Below are 26,852 nucleotides of genomic sequence, written 5' to 3'. Positions count from 1 at the left end.
ACAATACCCTTAGAAGGTTCTCATCCTTCCCTCAGGTGCACCATATTCTGCCCACATCCTGGAAGCCACCTGTCACAGGAGAAGCTGACATTGAGCATGTTCGCACCTCTCCTGTCATTGATGTTTCCCCTCCGGGCTTCAATTCCAGGATGTACTTCCAAACTGTGATCTTAAGCAAACCAACCACTAAACCTACATTTGGAAACTGCCCCTTCCTGATTGAAGATCAAGTCAGTCGGGTGGCGTGTTGCTCGATAGACACTACTGAATCACTGCAGCAAACACTAATTGTTCTATCTGTCCCACAAAACTGAGGAGGCCACATAGGTTGTGTTGTATTTAGCCTTGGGCTTCACTGGGAATTTAAAAACACGGGTTTTCTCCAAAACTCTTCTCTCTTCACTCACATGTGAAGAGGCATAGTTTAAAAACGAGACTATCCCAGAACCGCTCTCCAGTCCAATCCCCAAATGTCGCCAGCTCCAGACCCCCTCTGCTAGCACCGGCAGCACGTGCACCGCTCCCGCGCCCCAGCCTGGGGCTGCTGCAGGCCAGCGGGCCCCGGCGTGCTGCGCGCCGAGCACGTGACCCCGCCCCCTGCCATTGGCCGGGAGGGAGGGGGGCGGGGCCGCGGCGCGCGCGAGGCTACCCGCCTCACTCGACTGCGGCCTGCGGTCCAGGCGGCCGCGAGGTTCGTCCGGCGGCCGGACGCAGCCTGTCCACGCGCACGCGCAGGCAGCAGCCACCCGGGCGCGCGCGGCGGGCGAGGTGCGCGGGACATCCTTGTCTCTGCCCAGGAGGGCCGGGGCGGGGCCTGCACGCCACACCTCCTTCAGTCTCCAGCCCGGGGGCAGGGACGTGGCTGAGAGATTGTGCCGGCGGAGGGTACCGCGGGCCTGGGGCGCCCCTCGAATGAGCGGGAAATCGGGGGACACCCTCTGCTTCCCCAGGGTGTCCAATACGAAGGTGGATGGCATCTGCGGGAAAGGAGATGGGAGATGAGACGGAAGGGTCCGGGACTCCTGCAAGCCCCAGAGCCCTCAGGGAACAGACCGCGTGGGGGCAAGTGAGCTCCAAGGTCCTGGGATTCCGGTCCCGGCTGCGCCTCACGTTGCGGTGAGGGCGCACGGAAGCCCTTGCTACTCCCTGGGCATCTGATCCCCATTCCTCGGAAAGACAAGGCTAGCACCTGCCCCACCCGCGAGGTGCGAGGTCTCCCCTCTGGTCTGCCGCAGGATGCACCTCTCCGCCGCGGCCCGGCTCTGGGGACCCCCGGGGCTGCTCCTGACGCTCGTCCTGCACCCGACTCTGTGCGTGAGCTCCCACCGGGACTACTGCGTGCTGGGCGCGGGGCCCGCGGGCCTGCAGATGGCCTCCTTCCTGCAGCGGGCCGGCAGAGACTATGTGGTCTTCGAACGCGCGTCGGCCCCGGGCAGCTTCTTCACGCGCTACCCGCGGCACCGCAAGCTCATCAGCATCAACAAGCGCTACACAGGAAAGGCCAACGCCGAGTTCAACCTCCGCCACGACTGGAACTCCCTACTCAGCCACGATCCCCGGCTGCTCTTCAGACACTACTCCCGCGCCTACTTCCCTGACGCCGGCGACATGGTGCGCTACCTGGGCGACTTCGCAGACAGGCTGGGGCTCCACGTGCTGTACAACACCACCATCACCCACGTCACTCTAGACAAGGACCAGCGGGCCTGGAACGGCCACTACTTCATCCTGACTGACCAGAAGGGCCATACGTACCAATGCAGGTAAGGGACTGCGCCGGAGCTGGCCAGCTGCAGCTGAGGTCTTTCCCAGAGGGACACTTTGGTTACCTGGAGATGTGGGAGAAATGGGAGAAGCAGGGCATTTCTCCCACTCCTGGATCCGACCAGGTTCTGCTTAGGCACTGTTTCTCAAGTGTGTCCTTTAAAAGTTGTGGCAAATTCCTTTCCTCTGGATTTGCCAGTCTTTGCTACTTTCATATTCACTGTGATGCTGGTATCGAGCAGAAACAGTTTATGTGTCCCCAAAACCTATCTTAAAGAACATTTCCTAGAACTAGTGTCCCCAGAATGCATGATGGGAAATACTGGGTCAGGTGTCCAGCCAGGGTCGACCCAGTGGGATTTCAGAACCAAACAGAAGTGCGAGGCCCAACAGGAAGTGCTTCCAGTGACCATTTTTAGCTTGCTTTGGCTTGAAAGTCAACTTAATATTGCCTGGGCCCCCAAAATTTGTTTAATCTTCACAAGGAACTGAGGGGGGAAGTTCACTGATCCCATTTGACAGGTGAACACATGGGGCTCAGAGAAGTTGGGTAATTAATGCTGTGTCACACTGCTTGTATGTGGTAGAACTGCGATTTGAGCTCATATTTTTCTGACTCCAAATCCTGTTTTCCATCCGCTGCATCAGACTGCTTCTCCTTTCCTGGCCATTAGCCTTGAACTTGGCCCCAGGCAGGTGCTCAGCAATGTTTACCTACTCTGTTACGTAGGCCCAGCATTGCTCCTTGCCTCTCACAGCCCAGGGGCAGAAGACTGTGCTGATCTGGACTCTCACTCTTCAGGCAGCTGTGCTGCAGCAGAAGGGAGTCAGTTACGAGCAGAGTGGACAAGGATCAGAAAAAAGGACCAATAGGGCTCTGTGTGCTCCTTCTACAGTCCATCCAGTTCTATTTTGAAACCATCCTGTGGTCAAAGCATTCTGCAGGCCAGCAGGATCCGACTCCCAAACTGACCACTGCTGGATCCTACACCCTTCTCCTCTCCAAAGAGCAGGACTTCGGAATCACACCCATCTGAGCACAACGTGGCTCTGCTGCTCTTAGGAACTCACAGGAGCTGCATCTCCTCGGCTGGAGAGAGACCACTCAGCTCACTCCAGGCTGCTTTGAGGAGTAAACACACGCACCAGTATAGGGCCCACCACCCAAGTATTGCTTAGCAGACATTCATACCTAGGAGGCAGGTCAGGAGGGGAAACAGAATTCAGACTCCATTTGCATCACCAGGGGAGGTGCTTCACCTGATGGCTGTGTTCAATGTTAGGTTGATTTTTCTGTTTTCTCACAGTATCACTTTCTCCTCAATCAGAAAGCATAATTAAGCCTGGCGAGATGGCCCACACCTGTAATCCCAGCCGCTCGGGAGGCTGAGGCAGGAGGATTGTGAGTTCAAAGCCTGCCTCAGCAACTTAGCAAGGCCCTAAGCAACTCAGAGAGACCCTGTCTCTAAAAAATATATAAAAAAGGGCTGGGGATGTGGCTCAGTGGTTAAATGCCCCTGGGTTCAATCCCTGGTCCCAAAAAAGAAAGAAAGCGTAATTAATCCCCAGAATCAGTGTGATGGATGGAGCACACTGTGCAAGCATGTGTACCCCCTGGGCTGTGAGGTCTTCGAGAGAAAGGTCTTGCAGGATGGGCTGGGTCAGCAAGTGGACGAGTGAGGAGTGAGTGAATGAACGTCTGTCACCTGTTAGGAGCCTGCAGTCGGGGTGAAGCAGGTGGTTTTAACCAAGTAATCTTATCGCTGAGAGACTGCACTATCTTTCCTGTGTCCTTACCTGCAGTGTCCTCCTTGTGGCCACTGGTGTGTCAGTCCCCAACCAGGTTGACTTCCCTGGCTCTGAATACGCGGAGGGTTATGAGTCTGTGTCCGTGGATCCTGGGGACTTTGTGGGTCAGAATGTGCTGATCCTGGGCCGCGGGAACTCGGCCTTTGAGACGGCAGAGAACATCTTGGGTGTCACAAACTTCATCCACATGCTGAGCCGCTCCCGGGTGCGGCTCTCCTGGGCCACCCACTACGTTGGAGACCTCAGGTATGCTGCATCCCTGTACTGAAAGCCTGGGGAGAGACCACTCCCAGTTTGGGCCACTTACAAAGAAAAGAGTTTTAGGGCTGGGGATGTGGCTCAAGTGGTAGCGCGCTCGCCTGGCGTGCATGAGGCCCTGGGTTCGATTCTCAGCACCACATAAAAATAAAGATATTGTGTCCACCTAAAACCTAAAAAATAAAATATTAAAAAAAAAAAAAGAAAAGAGTTTTATTTAGTTCATACTTTCAAAGTGGGAAGTCCAAATGGCCTGGTATTGGCTCTGTCAAGGTCTCCCCTGCCTGTGTCACCTCACGGCAGATGTCATCAGGAACACAGGAGGGAGCAGTCACGTGGTGAGACAGATGAGGGAAAGGGTCAGGTTTGCTAAAACTGTCTCGCTAGACAGTGGCCTTCTCTAGGCTCCACCTCTGAAGGTCCCCCACCCTCCCAACATCACCACGCTGTGGACCAAGCTCCCAACACTAGTCCTTGGGGACACGCCACTGCCCAACCCTTGCAAGCCCCAAATGTGGGAAGAACCGCCTCTCACACCCCTCCTGGCCCTGCCGGACTCACCAGCCGTCCTGAGTCCCCTCCCATCTCCTTGCATTCTCTTGGGGCCCCAGAGCTATCAACAATGGCCTGCTGGACACCTATCAGCTGAAGTCCCTGGACGGGCTTCTCGAGTCGGACCTGACGGATCTGGCCATCGTGAAGGACAACGAGGGCAGGTTCCACATCACCCTGAAGTTCTTCCTGGAGGAAACCAGCGCCAACCAGAGTGCTGATGCCATCCCCCTCCCCCAGGACGACAACGACAACTTCGCCATGCGCGTGGCCTACGACCGGGTCATCCGCTGCCTGGGCTGGAGATTCGACTTCTCCATCTTCAACCAGTGAGTCCCACGGGGAAAGAGGCGAGGTCTCCTAGGAAGCACCTTCTGACCTCCTGGGGACAGGAGGCCACACAGTGGGCCATGGAGAGAGTTTTCAGAATGTCCCTGAAAGGTCTGAGGTAGGTTCCCCTGGTTTCCCTTTCAGGACAGTGGTTCCCTGTCCACTGCAGCTCCCAGACGGTCCTGAGACCCTCCATCAGGGGTCCTCCCCTGAGTGGTCAGGTGGGCAGTCAGGCCCAGACAGGGGTGAGCTTCTCCAGGGCCATGAGCACAGGCCAGGTCAACCTGGCATCTCTGCTGGTCAAATCTGGGCGCCCTCAGAAGGTCCCTTGATCACAGTTTGCCCCAGTTCTTATCTCTGCCCTGGGGATACTCGTTTCCTTCTCATATAGTCATGTGAGGATTAATATAAGACAGTGCTTGGCATATACTGTATGCTCAGTAAAATGTCAGCTCCTGTCTGGCATGATGGCACACGCCCGTAATCCTGATGGCTCAGGAGGCTGAGGCAGGAGGATCTCAATTTCAAAGCCAGCCTTAGCAATTTAGTGAGACCCCGTCCCAGAATAAAACATAAAAAAGACTATGGATGTGGTTCAGCGGTTAAACACCCCTGGGTTCAATCCCTGGTACCAAAAAAAAGTTAATCTCTGAGCTGGGCACAGTGGTGCACACCTGTAATCCCAGTGGCTCGGGAGGCTGAGGCAGCAGGATCACAAGTTCTAGGCCCTAAGCAACTCAGTGAGACCCTGTCTCAAAATATGAAAAAGGGCTGGGGATGTAGCTTAGTGGTTCAGTGTCCCTGAGTTGAATCCTTGGTACAAAAAAATAAAAAGTTCCTAAAGTTATTCATAATGGATTTCGAAGGACTGCTCAGTGGAGCCTGGCCTATAGAGGTTGCTACTCGGACACGTGTGAGGGTTGGGCCAGAGCATCCGCTCACTCTCTCTTGCCTTCCGGCCAGGGCACAGGAGGACAAGGGCCTGCCCAGACCCTCCTTTCCCCTCAGGTGACAGCAGGCCTCAGGTTTGGCCCAGAACCTAGCCTTGGGCCAAGCTTGGATTCAGGCTCTGTCCCTGACCTGCGTGGTATCCTTGATCTAAGCCAAGGTGCTTCATCTTTGGCCCACCTCCAGTGGGATGGGTGGAAAACCCACCGTCTGGAAAGGGCTTCCTCCACACGAGGACTGTGACTGACCCCTTTCCACTCCCAGGTCCCTCAGACTCAGCTCCGGGAGCGAGTTCAGCAAGAAGTACCCGCTGATCAGAGCCAGCTATGAGTCCAAAGGCAGTCGCGGCCTCTTCATCCTGGGCACCGCCAGCCACTCGGTGGACTACCGCAAATCAGCTGGGGGCTTCATCCACGGATTCCGGTACACAGGTGAGTCCGGTGAGAGGGCCACTGTCCCCAGGCAGGACCCGTCATTATCCCTGGGGCTTATGAATACTCCAGACCTGCAGAAGCGTTAAGGAACTGTTCACCAGCAGTCAGTGGTCATGACTTCCTGTTAGGCAACTGACCCCAGGTTTTCATGGCCTGAGAGTCTGCCTAGAAAAGTAGCAACAGATACAGCATAAAGGTGGGTGGCTCTGGGGTGGCCTGTGTTGTGCTTAAAGCCTGAGGGTTAACAGAGTCTAACTTAAGTCAGGACGGTGGACACTCCTGTAATCCCAGTGACTCAGGAGGCTGAGGCAGGAGAATCATAAGTTCAAGGCCAACCTGTCAACTCAAGAAAGACCCTGTCTGAAAGTAAAGTAAAAATGGGCAGGGAGGTAGTTCAGTGGTAGAGTCCAATCTCCAGGGCCACAAAGCGTCCTAACCTGGATGGGTGGTCTTAGAGGTGACCTTACCCTGGCTGAGCAAATCCCTATCATCAGAGGTGAAAAGGAGGTGACTTCTGCCCGCTCAGGGCTGTCCTGAGGCTGAATAAGGTGATTCCTGGGCACCCATCAGCCAGCTGGGTACCTCTCTCAGGCACAGGCTGCCTGCTGATAGATTGAAAGAAAAGTTGCAATCAGATTAAATACTTGTGATTCACAACTCTCAGTACTGAAGGTATAAATTTTCTGCTAACTTGAGAGTGCACATCAAATACTAAAACGTAATTTTGAAAAATAATTTGACTTATCGTACAAGAATAATGCCCAGCCCAAAATTGATGCCTTGTGATTTTAAGGATAAATGGGAACTATACAGTGTGAGAGAGAGAGAGAGAGAGGGGGGGGGGGGGACTTCCCCTCCCCCTGCCCTCCCTTTCCCTCTTTTTTTTTTTTCCCCTGTGCTGGGGATTAAACCCCAGGGCCCTTGGCTCTACCTGGGACTACACCCCAGTCCTTTTTATTTTAAGACAGCGCCTCCCTAAGTTGCTGAGGCTGGCCTTGAACTTGAAATCCTCCTGCCTCAGCCTCCTGTAGTCACTGGGGTTACAGGGATGAGCCACTAGCCAAATCCTCATTTTTCTCAAGAAAGATCTGAGGGTCAGAGTTTTGATGACTTTCTCACTGCATCTGGGGCCTGTTGTTAATGGAACGCCAGTTGCTGCATCCCCCGATTAAGATAGGTATTACTATGAAAAAGATTATCACGAAGACCCAATAAGTAATGATGATATTATAACTTATGTTATAATTAGAGGCCCTGGATTTTCATAGCTTGGCTTGAATTAAAAGATATAGGGTGCTCCTTGCTCCTCTAATGAAGCACCAAAGAGTAGGTATAATGTGCGGGATTGCTGTGGTTTCTTGAGAATAACTGACATTGGATAAATGTGAATCCAAAGGTTGGATCCTCTTTTTAGCAGATCCCAAGTCAAATATTCATGTTGAATTGCAATTTCAAGAGAGCAGTTTCAGTTCTGCTGGGGCTTCTCCCGCCTTCTTTACCCCTTAACATCAAAGCCAGTTGACTAGGATATTTAACTGCTAACTAAGTTTTCCTGGGGTTTGATCCCACCAATTTAGTAAATTTTTAGCTTAAAGTGTTTGATTTGCATTTATGTAAGATTCAGTCCAGAGTTCAAGGCAGAAGCAGCGTGCTGGGCCCAGGGAAGATCAAGCCTCTTGGGGCTGGGGTGTCTCAGTGGTAGGGCTCCTGCCCGCACCGGCAAGGCACTAGGCTCCATCCTTAGCACTGCTTATGAATAAAAGTCTATCAACAAAATAGATATGTATATCTAGGTAATGGAAGGAAAATGTTTCCAGCGGGGTGTGGCTCAGGGCCCCTGCTTAGTGTGTGGGAGTGTCTGGTGGGGGCCAGGCCACTGACATAGGCCAGGCACTTGGGAGCCTTTCCACAACTGCAGAATTTATTGAATAAAATTAATCCACAAGGCCAGGTGTGGTGGCGCAGGCCTATAATCCCAGCAGGTGGGGAGGCTGAGGCAGGAGGATTGTGAGTTCAAAGCCAGCCTCGGCAAGTTAGTGAGGCCCTGTATCAAAATAAAATATAAAAAAAGGGCTGAGGATGTTGCTCAGTGGTTAAGCACCCCTGAGTTCAGTAATCCCTGAAACCAAAATAAATAAATTCACAAGTCGAATCACTTTGTTGGCTTTAATTTACCAAATCCTCATGTCCCTTTGGTAGTCGGGGTCTTTTCTTCCACTCTTGATTACTAATATGAAGTCACACTTAACAAGAGAGTAATAGGTTCCAGAATGGCTGAAAAAGGTTAAGGTGGCCACAGGGATTCAAGAGCAGAGAGCAGATACAAGTGAAGATTAGATCACAGCCAGAGCCTTGCTCAGGCACAGAGCTGGGGAGGGTGAGGGCTGGGTGCAGGGTGAGGGCTGGGTGGCAGCAGGGCAGGGCGGTGTCTAAGCAGCTCATCAGACAGACGGGGCTGGGGCTTCACCAGAGGTCTGCTAAGAGGATGTCTCTGGTGCCTCTCCTGTTACCCTCCAGGTGAGGGTGACACCATTCAGAGGTCTGTTTGATAAGCTCCAGGGCCTGGTTTCACAGTGAGCTTAATACCTCATGTGCCCATGTGTCTCTGATTTAATCCAGTGAGTTCACAGGCGTCACTCTGGTTTTATGTTTTTTGTTTTTTTGTTTTTTGGGGTTTTTTTGGTGCTGGGGATTGAACCCTGGGCCTTGGGCATACGTGGCAAGCACTCTACCAACTGAGCCATATCCCTAGCCCACAGGCGTCACTCATTAGCACAGTTGATTCACTTACCGGTTTGTGCCTTCTGATTGTGCTGGGCAGCCGTTTGGTAAGTTCAGCATATCCAGCATCTGGTGGTTATCTATCCATTTGCCCAGACGAGCTACGGAGTCCCCCTGCCTTAGCCCTGAACTGAGTAGCTCAGGGCAGGCCGCTGCTTTGCAGGATGGAGTAACTCTGCTGTTCTGCACCACACCGACAAACTCGGCCCGGGCAGTCTGTCCTCCACAACTAGGCCCTGGGTTCAATTCCTAGCACCGCAAAAAAAAAAAAAAGTGTGGGGGGGGGGGAATTGTTTCATATTTTCCAGTTGAAATTTTGTTTTTATATCATTGATTTTTGAAAATATTATTAGGGATGTGCAATAAGTTAATCATATGCAAAAATAGAAATTTAGTAACGCCTGCACAGCTGTGAATGTTTTGTTTTGTTTTGTTTTTGCTTTCCACCAGTACTGGGGATTGAACCCAGGGAGCTCTACCCCTGAGCTACACCCCAGTCCTTTGTATTTTGAGAAGCTGGTAAGCTGCCCAGGCTGACCTCAAACATGGAATCCTCCTGCCTCAACCTCCCCAGTAGCCAAGATCACAGGCAAGCACCACCGTGCCAGGCTGGCTGTGGATGTTGGCATAATAATGCTGTAATTTCTTGGTTTTTTTTTTCCCCAGCCCTGGGGATTGAACCAGCGGTGCTTAACCACCGAGCCACATCCCAGTCCTTTTTATATTTAGAGACAGCTGCTCAGCACCTCAAAACAACCTCGCTGCTGCTGAGGCTGGCTTTGAACTTGCAATCCTCCTGTCTCAGCCTCCCAAGCTTCTGGGATTACAGGTGTGCACCACCTCACTGGGCTGTTAGTTCTTGAATAATGATTCATTTAGTTAAAAATCCTATGAGGGAAGATAAATCTCTTAGGGATAATAAGGGGTCAGAACTCTAGGAATTACAGTGGTACTCCGTTTCATGGTATGATAACGATAATGTTATGGTACCTCTGATAAGAGTTATGTTATGAATACCATAGTTGTCAATATGACATAAGTCAGCATTTTCTGAAAAATCAACCGAGGAGGGGGGACTTCATGCCTCTTCCTCCAGGTTAGAGTGGGTGGGCTCAGCTGTCGTCACCAGCTGTGGCTTGAGAATGAGTCCCTGCTCCTTGGGGCCATCAACCCCTGAATCCATGGCTGCCTCTGGAACTGGAGGGTCCAGGGAAGGCCCCACCACAGCCTCGCGCCCCACAGACAGTGGCACTGGCAGCTCCTCGGGCTGCTGGACGGGTGCTCTGCCGCCTGCAGCTGCTGCCTAAACCAGTTAACTTGCCATTAAAATCCCTAAGGGTCTCATTGTTGCCCCACTTGACCTTGACGGTGGTCTGGCATCCTGCTGCCCTTCCCACCTGGCAGGGAGAGGTCATCGTGCCTTGCAGTCCATTCCCAGATGATGTGTGGTCAGGAAGGAGCTGGAGGGCTCCGGCTGTCTGAACACCATCCCGGCTGCCAGGCCTCACCATCCCACACGCGCTATCACCCATTCCCGCCGTCCTGGCCACCACTGCCCAGCCCTCTTGCTTCCTCTGTCCCCATCTTTCCATACACTTCATCCTCAGCCCCATGAAACAGATCCTGTTAGTTCAACTCCATTTTCCAGATGAGAAAACTGGCACACAGAGAAGTCAAGTAACCTGCCCTTAGCCACCCAGCCAGGGATGGCAGAGTGGGATTCACATCCACACCCGCTGACTCTAAAGCCACACCTAGGCAGTAAGCTTCAGGCAGGTGGGAAGCAGTCCTGGGTGCACAGGCAACTGACCGCTGCCCCCAAGCAGCTGACAGTCCTCCCAGGGGTGGGACAGTAGTAACCCTGTGGGGCCGGCCCGGACCTTGCCATCATTCCGCTGAGAAACTGTCCCAAGGGAAGCGAAAGACAGCGAGGCAGCAGGACGTGATGGACGACAGAGACGCCAGATGGATGCTGGATGGGACCCCACAGCCATCCGCTCCCTCCTGAGCGCTGTCCAGGCCATCCCCCCGCTGGCCCGCCCTCCAGGGCCATGGTGCCCACGGGAACTGCCTTTCGCTAAGCACAGACCTCCGCCTCCTGGGCTCACAGTTCCTGGGCTCCCTTCCCTCTGGACACTTCCGGAGCCTCTGCAGGGCTGCTGCCCACGGGTCGTGGTGCCCCCCGCCCCTTCCCACACGGCCACTGCTGGCACTGCACCTGGCACTACGGGCTTCGCCTCCCCGGGCCTCGGGCCGCAGCCTCCACCCTCCCGAGCTCTGGCTGCTCCCCTCTCCACCCTCAGCTCAGCCAGGAGCCAGGCTCTGGCGCCGGACTCCTCCATGTGAGCCCTGTTGGCGCCTGGCCTTCACTGTCTGGGGCATTTGCTGGTCGCTGTGGGGGAGCAGGTGTCCGTGTGCAGTGCTCCTCCCAGGACGTGAGGCCAGCAGCCCCAGGGAAAGGAAGCCCCTCCCTGTCACTTACCTCCCAGCTGCTCCTGCACCCCGTGTAGAGATAAGAGCGTCTCAAAATAGCGCTAGAGGCAGGGGTGCGGAAGGGGCGCCATCCAGGCTTTCCAGGTGGGCGGCTCTGGTGGGAACGGGCTGGAGGGCAGTGAGGCTCTGGGTCTGGGTTGGGCTCCTCAAGTGAGGTGACAGTGCAGGGACTTCCACTGCAGAGGGCCTCAGGCAGAGGTGGACAGACCCAGGCTTGTGGCCCCCACCTGGCCTCATCCCAGGGGATGCCACTCAGGGGCATGTGTGCTTGGCCACAAGCAGAGAACAATTACCGTTTGGAACTTGACCCAAACCTTTGCTGCCCCCACTCCGCCCGAAGGCCTGCACCTCCCACGGTGAGCACAGATACGATCTGAAGTGCCACAGGCCCTTCCTCCCTCTGGCCTTTCAGTGCGAGCCGTCCACCGGCTGCTGGAGCATCGGCACCACGGCGTGGCCTGGCCCTCCACCGAGCTGCCCATCACACAGCTCACCAACGCCATCATCCGGCGCGTGAACGAGGCCTCGGGGCTCTACCAGATGTTCAGTGTGCTGGCCGATGTCATCCTGCTCAAGGAGTGAGTAGCTCACCTGCCCCGGCCCAAGGCTTCACCCACGCACCCTGCAGCACACCGCTGCCCACTCTGTCTGTGGGGGAGCCCAGCTCTTCCCTCTTAAAATGAGTCGGGGTGGGGCGGGGGAGTGGAGTCAGACAGTTGGTCCTGGGCGTGAACTCTGGGTTTGTCCTTTTTTTTTTTTTTGATGTAAGCAGCAAAGAGGTGTTTATTGTGAGCTAGCTCCATCCTCCGAGCGAACACACAGCAACTGGTGACGCTGAGAGGCCCAAGAGCCCAGGGTTTGCAGCAGTTTTATACATTCTTTGGAGAAGGCAGGGACCTCCACATACATCATAGCATCTCTTAGCAAATCATCACACACAGCGGGAAAATCAAATAACAACTCTAAAACATGATTAGCACATTAACTGGCTGGAACAAGTTGGGTAGGGGTGATAGGTTACTACAAGAGGGGGATTCATTTGAACTGATTGGTTTAAGCCAAGTGGGGTGTTCATGCTGAATTACCACCATAAACTACTGGGAGGGTCATCTGGCATCCCAGGTATTTCCCTGTCTCATGCTGATTGGTGGCTGCCAGAGGGTTGCTATGGATCCCCACCTGTGACTTCAGGCAAGTTAGTTAACCTAACTGAACCTTTTTTGCAAAATGGGGATGATCATCTTACAGGGGTGAAGGAGGAGGTCAAAGTCACTGGTGAAAACCCTTCGGCACCAAGGTGCAGAAACAGGGCACCCTGGGAGGTCAGTCCCCAGCTTGGGGGTAAGAGTTCCCACTCCGCCAGGACCCACTGGGTCCAGGTGCTTATCCATCAAGAACAGGGAGCAGAGCACTGAGGACCACGCCTCAGAGGACACCTCGCAGAGCTCCCAGGGAGCCGCCTGGAGGGGCAGCTGGGGAGGGGAGCAGGGAGGGGACCAGGGAGGGGAGCAGGGGAGGGGACCAGGGAGGAGAGCAGGGAGGGGAGCAGGGGAAGAACTTCTGGCCCCTGGATCGGAGCGCAGCCAAGTCCAGGGACGCGCACTCAGCACAGCTCACGTTGCCCTCGACCGCCCTCTTTCACCTGGACACCCAGCCTGTGGGCAGATCCCTGAGCCCCGCCCGCCTTCAGCAGTGTCCAGAACCCGATGGCTCTGGCTGGCTGCCCCCCTCTGCTGAGGTCCCGCCACCGGTAGCCTGGGCTGTTCTCCACGCAGTGGCCAGAGGGGCCCCTGAGAGGAGGTGGCTGATGCCTCTCGGCTGCACGGTTGGCCCAGGGAGACCGAGGGCCCATCACCGAGCGCTCGGCTCCCTGCCGCCCGACCCCTCCTGCTCTGCGGCCCAGTCCCCGAGCTCCCAACTAGCTCAGGGTGGCCACTGCCTTCCGGCCTGCAGGGCTCTTCCCTCCAGTGTGCACTTCAGGGTGTGGAGTGTTCTGGAACCTCTCCGAGGTCTGTGAGAGAGTGGTGGTCACAGCAGGCCCACACGGGTGTGTGCCGGCTGGTGCTCCGTGGTAGGGCACCCGCCTGGCACGTGGGGGCACTGTGGGGAAGGGCCACGTGGCCGGCAGCCGTGCCCACACCTGTCCCCGGCCACGGCTCTGAGGCCCGTGCTGCCCCCCAGGAACGCCTCGGCCTTCGAGTACCTGGAGGAGTTCCCCATGCAGATGCTGGCCCAGCTGGAGACGCTCACCGGGAGGCCAGCCAGGCACGGGCTCTTCGTCGTCAACATGGAGTACGGCAAGAACTTCTCTGGGCCCGACAAGGATGTCTTCTTTTATGACCGGTCAGTGGGGCACACCGAGGACGCCTGGCTGTCCAACTTCCTCCACCCTGTCATCTACTTCTACAGACGCCTGCCCACTGGTGAGCGGGCACTCACCACAGTTCATTCCTCCCAGCGCTCCTTCAGCTGACAGAGGGGACCCTCAGGGATTCTGCCCAGAGACCTGGCCGAGGCAGAAGGTCCGAGAAAATTGCCATTTCCAGATTCTGGCACATACTGTGACCTGCATAGGCCACGCTGGAGTGTCATGATCCACCAAACCCCACACAGGAAGAGGGGCACTGTCATACCAGTGTCTCCAAAGGACAATGACCACAGTGGGTGAGGGGCTGTAGGTGGCATGTTAGAAGGAACAGGGCAAGGAACTGGAACTGACTAGCATAGGACAGAAAGAGCTGGGCCAAGTCTGTCCTTTCATTGCTGTGTGACGTTGGACTGCTACTGAACCTCTCTGAGCCTGGCTTCCTTGTCTGTAAAATGGGGATGACAGTAGTCCCCTCCTGGTAGGATTGCATGAGGACACATCTGACGACTCACCCGGAAGGGCAGCAGCTCTGGCGCAGCTTAGCTCCAGTAAACAGGCAACCTAGGGAACGTGGCTTGTCCTTCGGAGCTCAAAGGGCTCCAGAGAAAGAGGGTGGCCAGCTAGGCCTGTTCCCAGGGCAGGTGGTACCAGAGGGGGAGGAGCATTGAGAGTTAAAGCTGCCCGAGGCTGGGCTGGCCTCTGGAGCAGGTGCCCGCACCGGGCTGGCCGGGTCTGGGCTCAGCGGGCTCCGAGCCTCTCGGGGAATGACGGCTGGGAAGGGGCCTCAGTCCAGGGTGGGGGTGGACACCAACCTCGGGTCCTGGCGCTGCCCTCGGGGGCCACAGTGACGATCCAGTTCCTCTCCCTCTGTCAGCCCTCCTCCTGGAGCCAGCCCACAGCCCTCGCAGGCGTGGATGGGAGTGCGGGCTGGAGGGAGCTCAGGAGGCGTGGGGACACTGCGTGGCCAGCCTGGCCCTGACCCCCGCCTCCTCCACAGAGCAGGAGGTGAGGTTCCGCCCCGCACAGTGGCCCCTGCCGCGGCCCACGGCCATCCACCACGTCGTGGAAGACTTCCTGACCGACTGGACGGCGCCCGTGGGACACATCCTGCCCTTGCGGCGCTTCCTGGAGAACTGTCTGGACACCGACCTGCGGAGCTTCTACGCAGGTGACGCAAAGGGACCAAGGTGGAGGTGCAGGGACGGCCAGGGAGACCAGGGGCCCAGAACTCCAGAGCCCATGCCCATAAGGGGGTGGACAAGGCGTTCCCTGCAGCCCCCTCCCAGGACAGTGCCCCCCAAAATACAGCTAAACTGGCAGGGAAAGAAGGCAGCTGCCCAGAGCCCAGACTCTACAAAACACACCAACCGAGCGGGGCTGGGTCCCCGAGCGTCACCGCACACAGTTGGGTGGGAGGGCCCTGTGTAGAGGCCCTCAGCCAAAGCTTGGATCTCGGGGCGAACAGGCAACAGTCCACGGAGGGAAAGAGGGGATTGTGGCTCAGGAGTTAAGTACCTCTGGGTTCAATCCCCGTACCAAAAAATATATATATAGATATATATATAATTTATATGTTATGTAATTTATGTGTTATATATTTTACATGTGTATATTTATTTTATATATTTATATATTACAGAATTTATATATTATATATTTATATATTATAAAATACATACTTATGTATAAATATGTATTTTTAACTGATAATCTGCACATATGTAGATGCACAAGTTAATTCACAGAGCCAGAGTCAAACACCCTTGAAGAACTGGCGGTCTTGGAGTTCCCAGCATTGATCAGACTCTGATTCCTGAAATTACATCAGAGCTTCGAGTCCTTGGCTCCAAATACCTGTCGGTCTCCTGAGATTTCCAGACTCCACAAAAATGCCGTCTGTTAGGGGCACGTTCCCACCTTGACTGTGGGCCCCTCCAATAGGCCATTCCAGGCCTTCGGGCTCCCACCTCCCTTTCTAGAAAGTTCTGGACAGGGCGAGCCACTGAGCCACTGCCCTGAACTGGGAGGACTCCTCCTGGAGACGGCCAGCGGGCAGATGCGGCTCCTCTCTGCCCCGCGCCCCCAGCTGTCCGGCAGCTGCTAGCTCTGGCCTCCAGCTGCTGGGCATCCGGGCCCACGACGCCTTGCAGAGGGGGTGACATCAGCAGAAGGTTGTGCTGGAGAGATAGCCACCTCACTGTCCTCTGTCCTCCCTGGCACCTGCTCTCTTCCCTGTTCAGAGAGGACTATCTGCTGTCCTGCCGGGGTCCCCTGGTAGAATTCAGAGAGTCAGAGGGACACCATGGGCCCCCTGTCAGCCTGTTTGCCCCAGGAGCCCCACAGTGTCCCCTGTTACGTGAGATGAGGGGGCCTGGGAGGCGGAAGGCTTCTCCGCAGCTGCAGGAGGTCTCGACCCTCCACGTCCCAGCCTGTCGCCAACTCCCCAGAAGACCCAGCCGACACCCACCTTGTCTCTGCTGAGCTTTCATTCAGAGCCAGCCCCGCTTCTCTTCAGGACACACGTTCCAAACCCCCGTGGATGCCTGAGACCATGGATAGAACCAAACCCTTGACCTGCAGTGCATGGTGTGGGCTCAGTCATGTCCGGGGCCTTGCTGAAGTCTTCACATAGGCTCGATGACTTTGGGTGCAAAATGTTGATGTCAGTTGGAACAAGTTTCCTGCTCATGTCACCCACCCGCTGGTGTCATGCCCTTCCATTCTAGCACGCACGAGGCACTGTGGCTTGACTTTTGAAGCTTGTAGTCAACAGAATAACCAGCATGAATTTCTTTCCCATCACAATTTCACAGATAGAAAATGTGTTCTTATCATAGATTTTAGCAACCACAGCATGTGATTTTTTTTTGTCTTATTTAGTCTAGAACAGTCATCTTTTCAGTGAAAAGAAGTATTTTACGGCTTCTTTTCAGCACATCCAAATTGCTACCATGATTATTCTCATGTTTAGGAGGCATTATCAAGTAAGGGTTACCTAAACACCAGCACTGAGATACTGCCACTGTCATCTGATAATCACGATAACTAAGTAACTAACAGGCAGGTAGTATATACCATGTGTACACTGGTCAAAGGCATGATTTCCATCCTAGACAGGACAGAATATTTTATTTTTTTGTCCCCACAGTGTTTACACAGAACTTCGCATGCAGTATTTGCAACTCAAATACTGTTGCAGGAGGCTTCAGCTCACAATTCCACTGAATTCCCACCTCATCCAAGCAAGTCTCCAGAAGAGAAGGCTGAGGGTGTGCTCAAGGGGAATGAGCTCCTGCCCCAGTCATTTCTTTCTTTTTTTTCTTTTTTTAGTTGTTGATGGGCCTTTATTTTTTTTTTTTTCATTGATATGTGGTGCTGAGAATCAAACCCAGTGCCTCACACAAGCTAGGCAAGTGCTCTACTACTGAGCCACATCCCCAGCCCCCCAGTCATTTCTGTGGTTGGCTTTGACCTTGGAGCCTTGTTCTCCCAAAAGGTCAAGGCAGCCTCCTGTTTTCGTATCCTCATGGAAAGTCATGATCCATGACTACCCAGGTCGTGCGTGAGGCACCCAGAAAGGTCAGACGGCAGTTTCAAGGGATGCAAGGTCCTGGGCGAGGTCCACTGCGGTGCCCCGGCCCCCCAGCTTTCCCTTCCTGCACCTCTCCTCACCCTCCAGCCTGAGTCCCAGTCCGACTCCTCCTCCTCCTTCTGCTTTCATGCAGAGTCCTGTTTCCTGTTCACCCTGACGCGCCAGAAGCTGCCCCCGTTTTGCCAGCAGGGGTACCTGAGAATGCAGGGGCTCATGGGCACCGAGAGCCTTCGGCGGCATGGCGTGGAGAGCGGGCTCCTGCAGGACTATGCCACCATGGACGAGCCCCTGGAGGACAGCAGCCAGCAGCCTGGGGAACACGGGCCAGAAGGTCACCACCTGTCTTGGGGGCCTCCACACCAGTCCCTTGACAGCAACAAGGAGGAGCTCTGACGGTCCTTCTGGGCTGTGGGCACCGCGACCAGGCCTCCCCACAGGCCACGTCAGCCCTCTCTCCCCGCAGCCCCCTCCACTGATGCATGACGGCCCAAGGCCACTCAGGCCTTGCCAGGTTGACACCAGAGCCACCCGCAGAGCCAGCAGCAGTGGGGCTGCTGTAGCACCACGGTCCCCCTGGCCTGGTCCTTGGTGCCCAGGAAGCGGGGTGAGGAGAAGGGCATCCTCTGCCTGTGTGAGCTGCCTTCTAATGCCGAGCTCTTCAGCTGGACCATCGCTGAGTGCCAGGCTGGCCTACTCTGTCCCCTTCAAGGGCCCACCTGCTCCTTTTCCTTCACTCCACTCTTGTGACAGGCCCAGAGCCCACCTGGGACCCTTCATAGTGAAACCCACCCTCGTTGTCATCAGGGTTTCTGGAGGCACTTATCTTCAGGGGCCCCGAGGGTTTGCATGGCGGAGAGAAGTCCCTGCAAGGCCACCTGGTGCTGAGCTGTGGCTCTCCCAGGGTCAGGGTCATGCCCCAGCCGCTCTGCATCCTGTGTCCTGATCCCCACCCCTCCCCTGGCCTCTGGTGTCCGGAAGCACACCTTGCTTGGACCCACCCCTGCCCAGTATAGTGAAGCTGTTTTGCACCTGTCACATGCACCAGGGGACATGTGCAGATGCCCCCGGGTGACAGCAATGGTGAGTCATTCCTGGTTCCCTTAACTCTTCAGCTGCTCTTGTCCCTTGTCACTGGGTGCCCCTCGGGGTTTCCTCTCCTTCCTGAGCCAAGGCCCGCACCTGAGCCTGGTGGTCACTTTCTCAGGGCTGCTCACGAGTTCTTCATGCGGCCATTGAAAATTCCAAAGCCCCTTCCTGGGCTCCCCCTCTTCCCCTCCTGGCTAGTTCCAAAGTCCCTTAGCCACTGGCCTAGCTGTATGCTTAGTCACCTCCTGTCCCTGGCAGAGTTCCAACACTGCAAGTCCCACACTTCGCCCACAGCAGGGTGACTGTCACCCCCGTGATCCTACCTGGGACAGTCTGCACAGCGCTGAAGCTCGTGAATTAAGGGTTTTTCCTGAATCCCGGGTGTGGTGTTCACTGAATTTCACACAGATCCGAGGCGAGCCCATGTAGGACCCTGTGGTCCCCCTGCCTTTTCCAAGTCATGCTTTAAATGAGTCTTTTAATTGGGGCTGTGCCCAGTGTCTGATCCTGTTCCCGAAGCCCTGGGGCTAGCTGAGCCACTTGTTCAATAACAGTTTGAGGTGCCGTAACAAGTGGTTGGCGACGCCTCGACATGTGACATCTGCTGCTGCCTTCATCTGCCAAGTCAATCATCCCACCAAAATATCAGCCAGCCTTATTTGCTTTTAAGAAGGCAGGATTCCATTCTTGCTCAGTTGATTGGCGATGTCTTTGGTTTTCTTGATTTTAATCTGGTTTTTTATTTCTATTTCTGGTTTTAATTTCTTGATTTTCTCTGGTTTTCTTGATTTTAATGAAGATCACTGTGGCATTTGCCAAGTCCCCCAGCTGACGGTCACAGCGGTCCCTGCCCCTTCCCTTGGCCTGCCTCAGGTGCCTGTGGCCTCGGGGTGCCGTGTGCAGGTGGCTGCTGCCTTCCTGTGGTGTTAGAGAAGCATTTTCTTTTTTCTTCTATTTCTGTCTTGTTTCTGGTACCGGGGGGTGAACCCCGGCCTGGAGTAGGTGAGCACACACCCCACCACCCAGTTCCCCACCCCGGGCCCAGGTGGGTTTCTAACACTGCCCTGGCTCTGCGAACGTACGTCCTCTATGAACTTGAGTGTAAGGACAGTGAGTGCTGTCACCCTCCAGCACGGCCAGCTCCCCGGGTGTGGATGAAATGGATTCACATTTCCACTTTTGTACCTTGGTTCATTTTTTTGTCAAGTCTGAGCAGCACAGGAGTAGAGCTTCTGCAGCTGGACCAAGTTCCTCTTTTAGCTGAGGCCTGACTTCAATAATTCCTCCTTTTTTGAATATAAAGTTATTGGTGCAAAACAGATGAGCCAGTGAAACAATCGACCATACTTAAATGTTTTCGATAAGAGGTGATTTTAAAAGGAATCCTGCCGTACGCAGGGCACACCTGTAATCCCAGATGCTCGGGAGGTTGAGACAGAAGGACCTCAAGTTTGAGGCCAGCCTCAGCACGTAGTGAGGACCTGTCTCAAGGACTGAGGATGTGGCTTAGTGGTTGAGCATCCCTGGATTCAATCCCTGGTGCCATAAATAAATTTAAAAACAGAAAGGGCTGGGGATGTAGCTCAGTGGTCAGGTGCATCTGGATTCAGTACCTACTGATTAAAGAAAGGGAATCCGTGCTGGAGATGTGGAGGGTTTTCCCAGCAGGCCCAAGGCCCTGGTACCATCCCCCTCAAGGAAAAAAAAATCACAAATCAATGAAAAGGATCCTGCAGGACCATGTCATGAATGATTTTAGCCCAACTGGTGTGTAGTTTCTGGGGAGGTTTGTTTTAGACCCCTCTGTCACACTGAACTACAAATTAATTCCAGATGAACCTTTGAAGCCATATAAAAACTCAGGTTGAGGACTTTTTCAGTTCAGAAGTAGGAGAAATGAATTTCCAGAGAAAGAGGTTTAACACTCCCAGGACCCCCGCCCCCAGCCCCTGCTGGTTAATGTGATTAAAGAAAATGGTAAAAAGGCAAAAGAGTACGGGCAAAGATAATCACACTGGAATAAACACATTAAAATCAAGGTATTTATTACACTAGAATGGTGGACGGCCGGAAGAAATGTGAAGCCAGGTGGACTCTTACTGGCTCCTGAAATGTGAAAAGATCGCAGAGCCCAGAGCACGCGTCACACGGTTAAGTGAAAAGAAGCAGGAGGTGAAGTCACTTCGGCCACCTGCCTGTAACCACCCGCCTATAACCGAGTACATCAGGACGGCTCCACCCAGGGGCCTGGGGACAGGGCGTCCCCAAGGGCAGCCATGTTACCTCTGGGTTTGAAGAAGTAGGTGGGGTTCGGGCTTGTTTCCTTTCTCTGCTTTGTTCAAATTTGTGATTATGATCACAGTGAAATAAATTAATTTTTGAAAAATAATCTCTGGCTTTTTGAAATTTAGAATTGCCAGGGATGAGCAGACCCGGAACCCTTCCCAGAGGACACGTTCCCTTCTTGGCCCGGGTGGTGCAGGGGCAGTGTCCTCTAGCAGGAGCTGCTACTTCCTCCTGGTGGGGAAGAGACGCAGCAGGTGCCAGGGTGAAACATGCTCCGCAAAGAAGCGAACTGTAAGGGCGGGCGGGGGACACTGGGCTGACTCGGCACAACCGAGGTCCTACAAGACAGAGAATGAAACATAAAAGTCTTCCCTCTCTGGGGATGTCCTGGTTTAGTCTCCAGTGTATTGTAGAACCCCGAATTCCTTTTGCCTCTAGGATGTGGTGGTGCATACCTGTAATCCCAGCAACTGGGGAGGCTAAGGCAAGAGGCCAGCCTCAGCAAATTAGCAAGACCCTGTCTCAAAATAAAAAACAGTAGTAATAAATAGGGCTGGGGGGCTGGGGCTCAGAGGTTGAGTGCTCGCCTAGCATGCGTGAGGCACTGGGTTTGATCCTCAACACCACATAAAAATAAAGGTATGTGTTCTCCTACAACTAAAAAATAAAAGTCTTGGGGCTGGGGTTGTGGCTCAGTGGCAGAGCACTTGCCTCACAAACATGAGGCACTGCGTTCGATCCTTAGCACCACATAAAAATAAATAAACAAAATAAAGATATTGTGCCCATGAATAACTAAAAAAAAATTTTTTTTTAAGTCTTAAAAATTTTTTTAAAGGGCTGGGGGTGCAGCTTAGTGGTAGAGCACCCCCGGATCCAGTTTCCAGCACCCAAAATAAAGAAAATGATAAAAAGGGACCTGCAGCCCTGAGCCAGGACCACTCAGCCAAGCCACTCCCAGATACAGAGCTACAGGGACTTTGAGAAATCAATGTTTGCTATTCACGTGTTAAATGGGGTCATGTGTTACTTACTCAGCAATAACTATTCCGTGCACTGAATAATTAGACTTGCCACAACCACATGAGGAAGACAGAACTCTCTCATCCTACAGATGAGGAAACCAGGCCAGAATGGCTGCACAGAGGACAGTGTGGGTCCACAGAAACTGCACCATCTTCCAGTCAGGGGCCATCCACTTACTGACAGCAGCCTACTCCTCGTCACCCTCTGATGGGTCCTTCCTGTGGACACTGGGTGACAAAAAGTTAAGAGATCAATTCTCAAACCCAGGAACATATGTGGTTTCCACAAGAGCACAGAGAAGTTATCAAAATGAAATGCTGATCATACAACAGGCGCCTCCCTCAGAAGGAGAATTAGAGGTGGGGTGCAGCTTAGCATGCATGAGGCCCTGGGTTCCCTCCCCAGCACCAAAACCACAGCAAGGAGAGAGAATTCATCTACTCTGTCCACCCAGAGATCCCGACAGAAGCAGGGAGGGATGACCTGGGGTGGGAGGGGAGCCCTGGAGTCTGGGTGTCGGCCTCAACACTGTCCGCTCTGCAGCCAGCTCCATCAGCCCCAAATTGGATCCTTCCCTCAAAAATAAGCCATGACAGCATCATTTCACCACAGATGCTTATTTTTTAAATATGGTGAAAGTGCTGACTGGATAAAGATTTTTGTCAGACTGCAGACTTTAAAAAAGCATTTAATTCAATCTGGCATCCCAGACGGAATATAAATCTGCTACAAAGTGAAGTTGATGGGCAAATGTGAGATGCTCCAGCCCAAGTATTTTATCCAAATGCATCACACAACCAATCCACGGAGCCCGAAATAAAAAATAGCACGAACAGATGTACCTAAGCAGAGAAGAAAGGGACAGCAGGCTCTCCCGTCTCGCTCCTTTCTCCACTCTGCATCAACAAGCCTGAGAAGCCAGCTCTTCTGGAGAAGCCCCAAGCTTGGTGCTCACTGCACAATCTTCCAAGTATCATGGGTTTTCTCATCCTATTGAAGATGTTACCATCTCAGACCCAGTCTCTCAAGTTGTCCAAATCACCAAAAAAATAACTGGGTGCAGGAAAGCCCCACTATAAGAAAAAGTCGACAAAGACATATCTAAACATTCAGTGTGGGGCTGGGGATACAGCCCAGTTGGTAGAGTGCTTGCCTCACATGCACAAGGCCCTGGGTTCAATTCCAGCACCATAGGGGGGGGAAAACAAAACATTCAGTGTGTTGTAATCTCTCAGTGTTGTATAGAAATAAAACAATGGCAGCCAGGTGCAGTGAAGCATGCTTGTAATCCCAGCAACTGGGGAAGCTAAGGCAGGAGGACTTCAAGTTTGAGGCCACCAGCCTCAGCAACTTTTCGAGATCCTCAGAAATTTAGCAAGACCCAGTTCTCAACATAAAAAAATAAAAAGGGCTGGGAATGTAACTCAGTGATAAAGCACCCCTGGGTTTAATACCCAGTACCAAAAAAAAAAAAAAAAAAATGACTACATTATGGATCAAAGGACATTAGGCAGGAGAGGACACTCCTCTTCTCTTACTGTAAACTCAAATCTTGTCTTCTTGCAGCTGGGAGTGATAACCAGGTGCAGTGGTACATATCCATAATCCTGGCCACTCAGGAGGCCAAGACAGGAAGATCACAAGTTAGAGGCCAGCCTGGGCAACTCAGCAAGATTTATCTCAAAATAAAACTTCAAAAATGCTGGGGGTGTAGCTCAGTTGCTAGTTCTTGCCTAGAGTATGTGAGACCCTGGGTTTGATCCCCAAAAGAAAAAGAAATGTACGTGATGACCTCCTTACACCGAAGGGTTTAAGATCAAACAAATCTGTTGGGAAAAGAAGAGATGCCCAGAAGTGCCCGCTATGAGGCACTCTGGTAGATTAAAGTCAGCCCCAAAATCAGCTCTCAAGATGTGCGGTCTCCATCTCCTTCCCTGGAACCAGGGCTGGCTCTGGGATTGTTTGGACCAAAAGAAAAAGGCAAAGTGTGGCTGTGGCATTTTCTGGGTGCAGGCTGGAAGAGATTGGCAGATCCTGCCACCTGTCATGGAACCCAGCCACCGTGCTGGGAGGAAGGCCTGTGGAGAGGCTCTGGAGAGCAGAACTGAAGCCCCTGGCAGAGCTGCCTGCACCAGCCAGAAAGTGAGCCATCTTGGAAAGAGGACCCCCAGCCCCCAACCCCCCTCATCAACCTCACACGGAGCAGAGATGGGCTGTAATGACCCAGCCCTGCCCAACTCCAGACGCATGGGCTACATAAGTGATTGCTGCTGTTCCAAGCCACCTTGTTAGGGGGCTTGATCACACCCCCATAGACCTCAGAACAGATTAGAGCTAACAAGGACATGGGGCAGAACACAAAGGTGGCTGCAGGGAAGGGAAGTTTGTAAAAGCAGATATAACATCCGTGTTAGCAACTGTTAATAATGACATGCATTCCAAAGAAAATGGCAGAGCACACCTGTGAAGGTACACTGAAGGCCACAGATAGTGTCGCATCGTTAATGTACCTACACGGAGAAAAACAAAAGAAAAGGGAGAGGAAAAGACGCGTGTGCAGGTAAAAGGAGGAGCGGGCTGGACTCAGCTCATGCCGTGGTCACCTGAAATTAAGAGTAAATCCCAGGTGGCCTGCCAGCTACACACACACGTGAGCAGCAAGAGGAACAGGGACCTCACGGAGATCAGCACCCTGCACCTAAGAGGGATTCCACGCAGGTGAAACTGAGCTGCTCAGCACACGTTCGTGGATCAGAGGAAACCAGGCGAGAGAGGACACTCCTCTTTTTTTATTGTAAACTCAAATCTTGTCTCCTTGTGGCTGGCAGGAGTCATCTTGCCCACTGCATAGGATGATGCCAACATGCCAAGGAAATAAAGCAAGGCACAGAAAGTCCCTCCGAGCTCTGCCACAGGATTGGAGCCAGTAACCTGGCAAGGCTATGCCAACAAAAGCCAGTTGTGTGAGCTAGGAAGCCCCTTCTCCTGGGCTGGGCTGAGTTTGTCCTGACACGTAACAAGGTGCTTTCCTCCTGCACAGCGTGAACTCAAGCTGCCTCTCACTTCTCTCTGTCTCTCTCTCTCTCTCTCTCTCTCTCTCTCTCTCTCTCTCTCTCTCTGTCTCGCGCACACATACACGTATGCACGCACCCATTCAACAACATTTGCTGATTGCCAACTATGTTCAGGCACAGGGCTAGGCCCACATTAGTGGGCAACAGAGCTCCCACTCACAAGAGGCTGAAAGTGACAGTGAATTGTCATGCCGGCACCCCGGAGGCTGTCGGAGAGAAGAGAAGAATCATGGGCTGGGGTTGTGGCTCAAGTGGTAGAGCACTTGCCTAGCACCTGCAAGGCACGGGTTCGATCCTCAGCACCACATAAAAATAAAATAAAGATATTATGTCCACTGAAAACTAAAAAAAAAAGAATCAGAATCCTTTCCCTCATGGAGCTTCTAGTCCAGTAAATGAGACAACATTAAACAAGTGGTAAGCCAGGTGCAATGGCAAACTCTTGTAATCCCAGTGGCTCTGCAGGCTGAGGCAAGAGGATCACAAATTCAAGGTCAGCCTCAGCAACTTAGCAAGACCCTGTCTCTAAATAAAAATATAAAAAAGGCTGGGGATACGGCTCAGTGGTTGGGATCCCTGGGTTCAATCCCTGTACAAAAAAAAACAAACAAACAAGAAGCAGTAAGTCCGCAGGAAGAAGGAGGAGGCGCAGGATGCTGAGGGATGGCAGAGTTGCCATGCCCTGGTTCCCCTACATGCCACAGTCCCTGGGTTTTAGAATGTGTCTTTTACTGTACTTTTTCCATCTCTGAAAAGACGCCTCTTAGCAGCACAATCATCCGAGCGGCCATGATGATGGAGTTCTGCTCCTAGAGGCCCAGGGTCAACTGAAGCCGTGATGTCCCCATCAACAAACCATCAAGGGTCCTGTGGGAATGAACAGGACTCCTGGTCACTGCTAAGAACTGTCTGCTGGCACTTTGGGTAAGATGAAGAAAACTCCAACGTCAAAACTTTCGAAAGAGGTGTCAGTAACCTAAAAACATTTGGGACCAGTAATGGAACATCCTTTAAAAGAATATTACAGGGGCGGGATTGTGGCTCAGTGGCAGAACACTTGCCCCATATGTATGAGGAACTGGGTTCGAACCTGAGTCCCACATAAAAATTAATAAATAAAGGTGTCCATCTACAACTGAAAAAATAAAGAATATTACATCACTGGCACTCTTGAAGGACAGCATGATGGATATTATTTTGTTGGGAGAAAAACATGGATGCTGGTATCCATGAATCAAAAAATGATTCTGGACAGTTGGATTCTCAATGAGTTATCAAGCTTAACTTTGAGCAGAGCGCAGTGGCACACACCTGTAATCCCAGTGGCTTAGGAGGCTGAGGCAGGGGGATCTTAGCAACTTAGCAAGGCCCTAAGCAACTCAGTAAGACCCTGTCTCTAAATATAAAAAAAGGACTGGGGATGTGGCTCAGTGTGTAAGCTCCCCTAGTACTGAAACAAAAACAAACAAAAAAACTTAACTTTGATTTCATTTCCTGTATATGCATAAGGCATATAGAGTGTTTATCTAAATAAGCCAAAAAAGAACTTGTTCAAAAAGCATAAAATTAAAATTATAAATAAGTTGTCTCCTAATGTAATAATTATTTCTTATTATTTTATTATTCAGGGTTCAGTAAGAAAATACATTTCAAATTAGTGAACTTAATACAGGGAAACTTGCTATTCAAGTATTACAGAACGAGAAGGCAAAGGGGAGCCGAGGCGACTCATAGCGACAGACGCCAAGGGCCCGGGGACCCAAGGGACGACACTGGGGCTATTGAGAACCTCAGTGTTTGGAGAGGGTCCTGAGTGGGTAGGAGCCAGACCTGGGTCGGGGCCATGGCTGGGCTGGGCTGGCACCTCCCAAGGGCTGGGACGAACCTGCTCTTTGGGCTCACTGCCTGCGAGGGCCCACGGCTCCTGACAGGGATGAGAGCAGGAAGCACAGCGGAGACAAGGTCCCTTCGCCGCCCACCCTCCAGGCTCCTGTAAAAGGCCACCGTTAGCAGCTCCTCGCAGAGAACGGGCAGGCAAGGCCGGTGGCTCA

General features: G+C 53.1%; 1 protein-coding gene across 3 annotated transcripts; it reads left to right on the top strand.

Annotated features, from left to right (window-relative positions):
• The first annotated feature begins 838 nt into the window (after positions 1-838).
• Foxred2 (FAD dependent oxidoreductase domain containing 2) lies at positions 839-20,735 on the top strand. 3 transcript variants are annotated; one of them, XM_076855124.2, is made up of 8 exons: positions 839-1,763; positions 3,568-3,819; positions 4,443-4,712; positions 5,926-6,092; positions 11,782-11,947; positions 13,551-13,792; positions 14,740-14,905; positions 17,463-20,735. In XM_076855124.2, exons 1-8 carry the CDS (start codon positions 1,237-1,239, stop codon positions 17,698-17,700), a joined length of 2,028 nt encoding a protein of 675 aa, XP_076711239.1. In that variant the 5' UTR covers positions 839-1,236; the 3' UTR covers positions 17,701-20,735. The 3 variants fall into 3 exon arrangements, with proteins under 3 accessions (XP_076711239.1, XP_076711238.1, XP_076711240.1); XM_076855123.2 differs by having other exon boundaries at positions 14,735-14,905; XM_076855125.1 differs by lacking the exon at positions 17,463-20,735 and having other exon boundaries at positions 14,740-14,966.
• The last annotated feature ends 6,117 nt before the right edge of the window (positions 20,736-26,852 follow it).

This window comes from Callospermophilus lateralis, chromosome 4 (assembly GCF_048772815.1).
Source record: "Callospermophilus lateralis isolate mCalLat2 chromosome 4, mCalLat2.hap1, whole genome shotgun sequence".
Classification (NCBI taxonomy): Eukaryota; Metazoa; Chordata; class Mammalia; order Rodentia; family Sciuridae; genus Callospermophilus; species Callospermophilus lateralis.
Note: the sequence above shows the minus strand (reverse complement) of the source record. Positions and strands in the feature narration are given on the sequence as shown.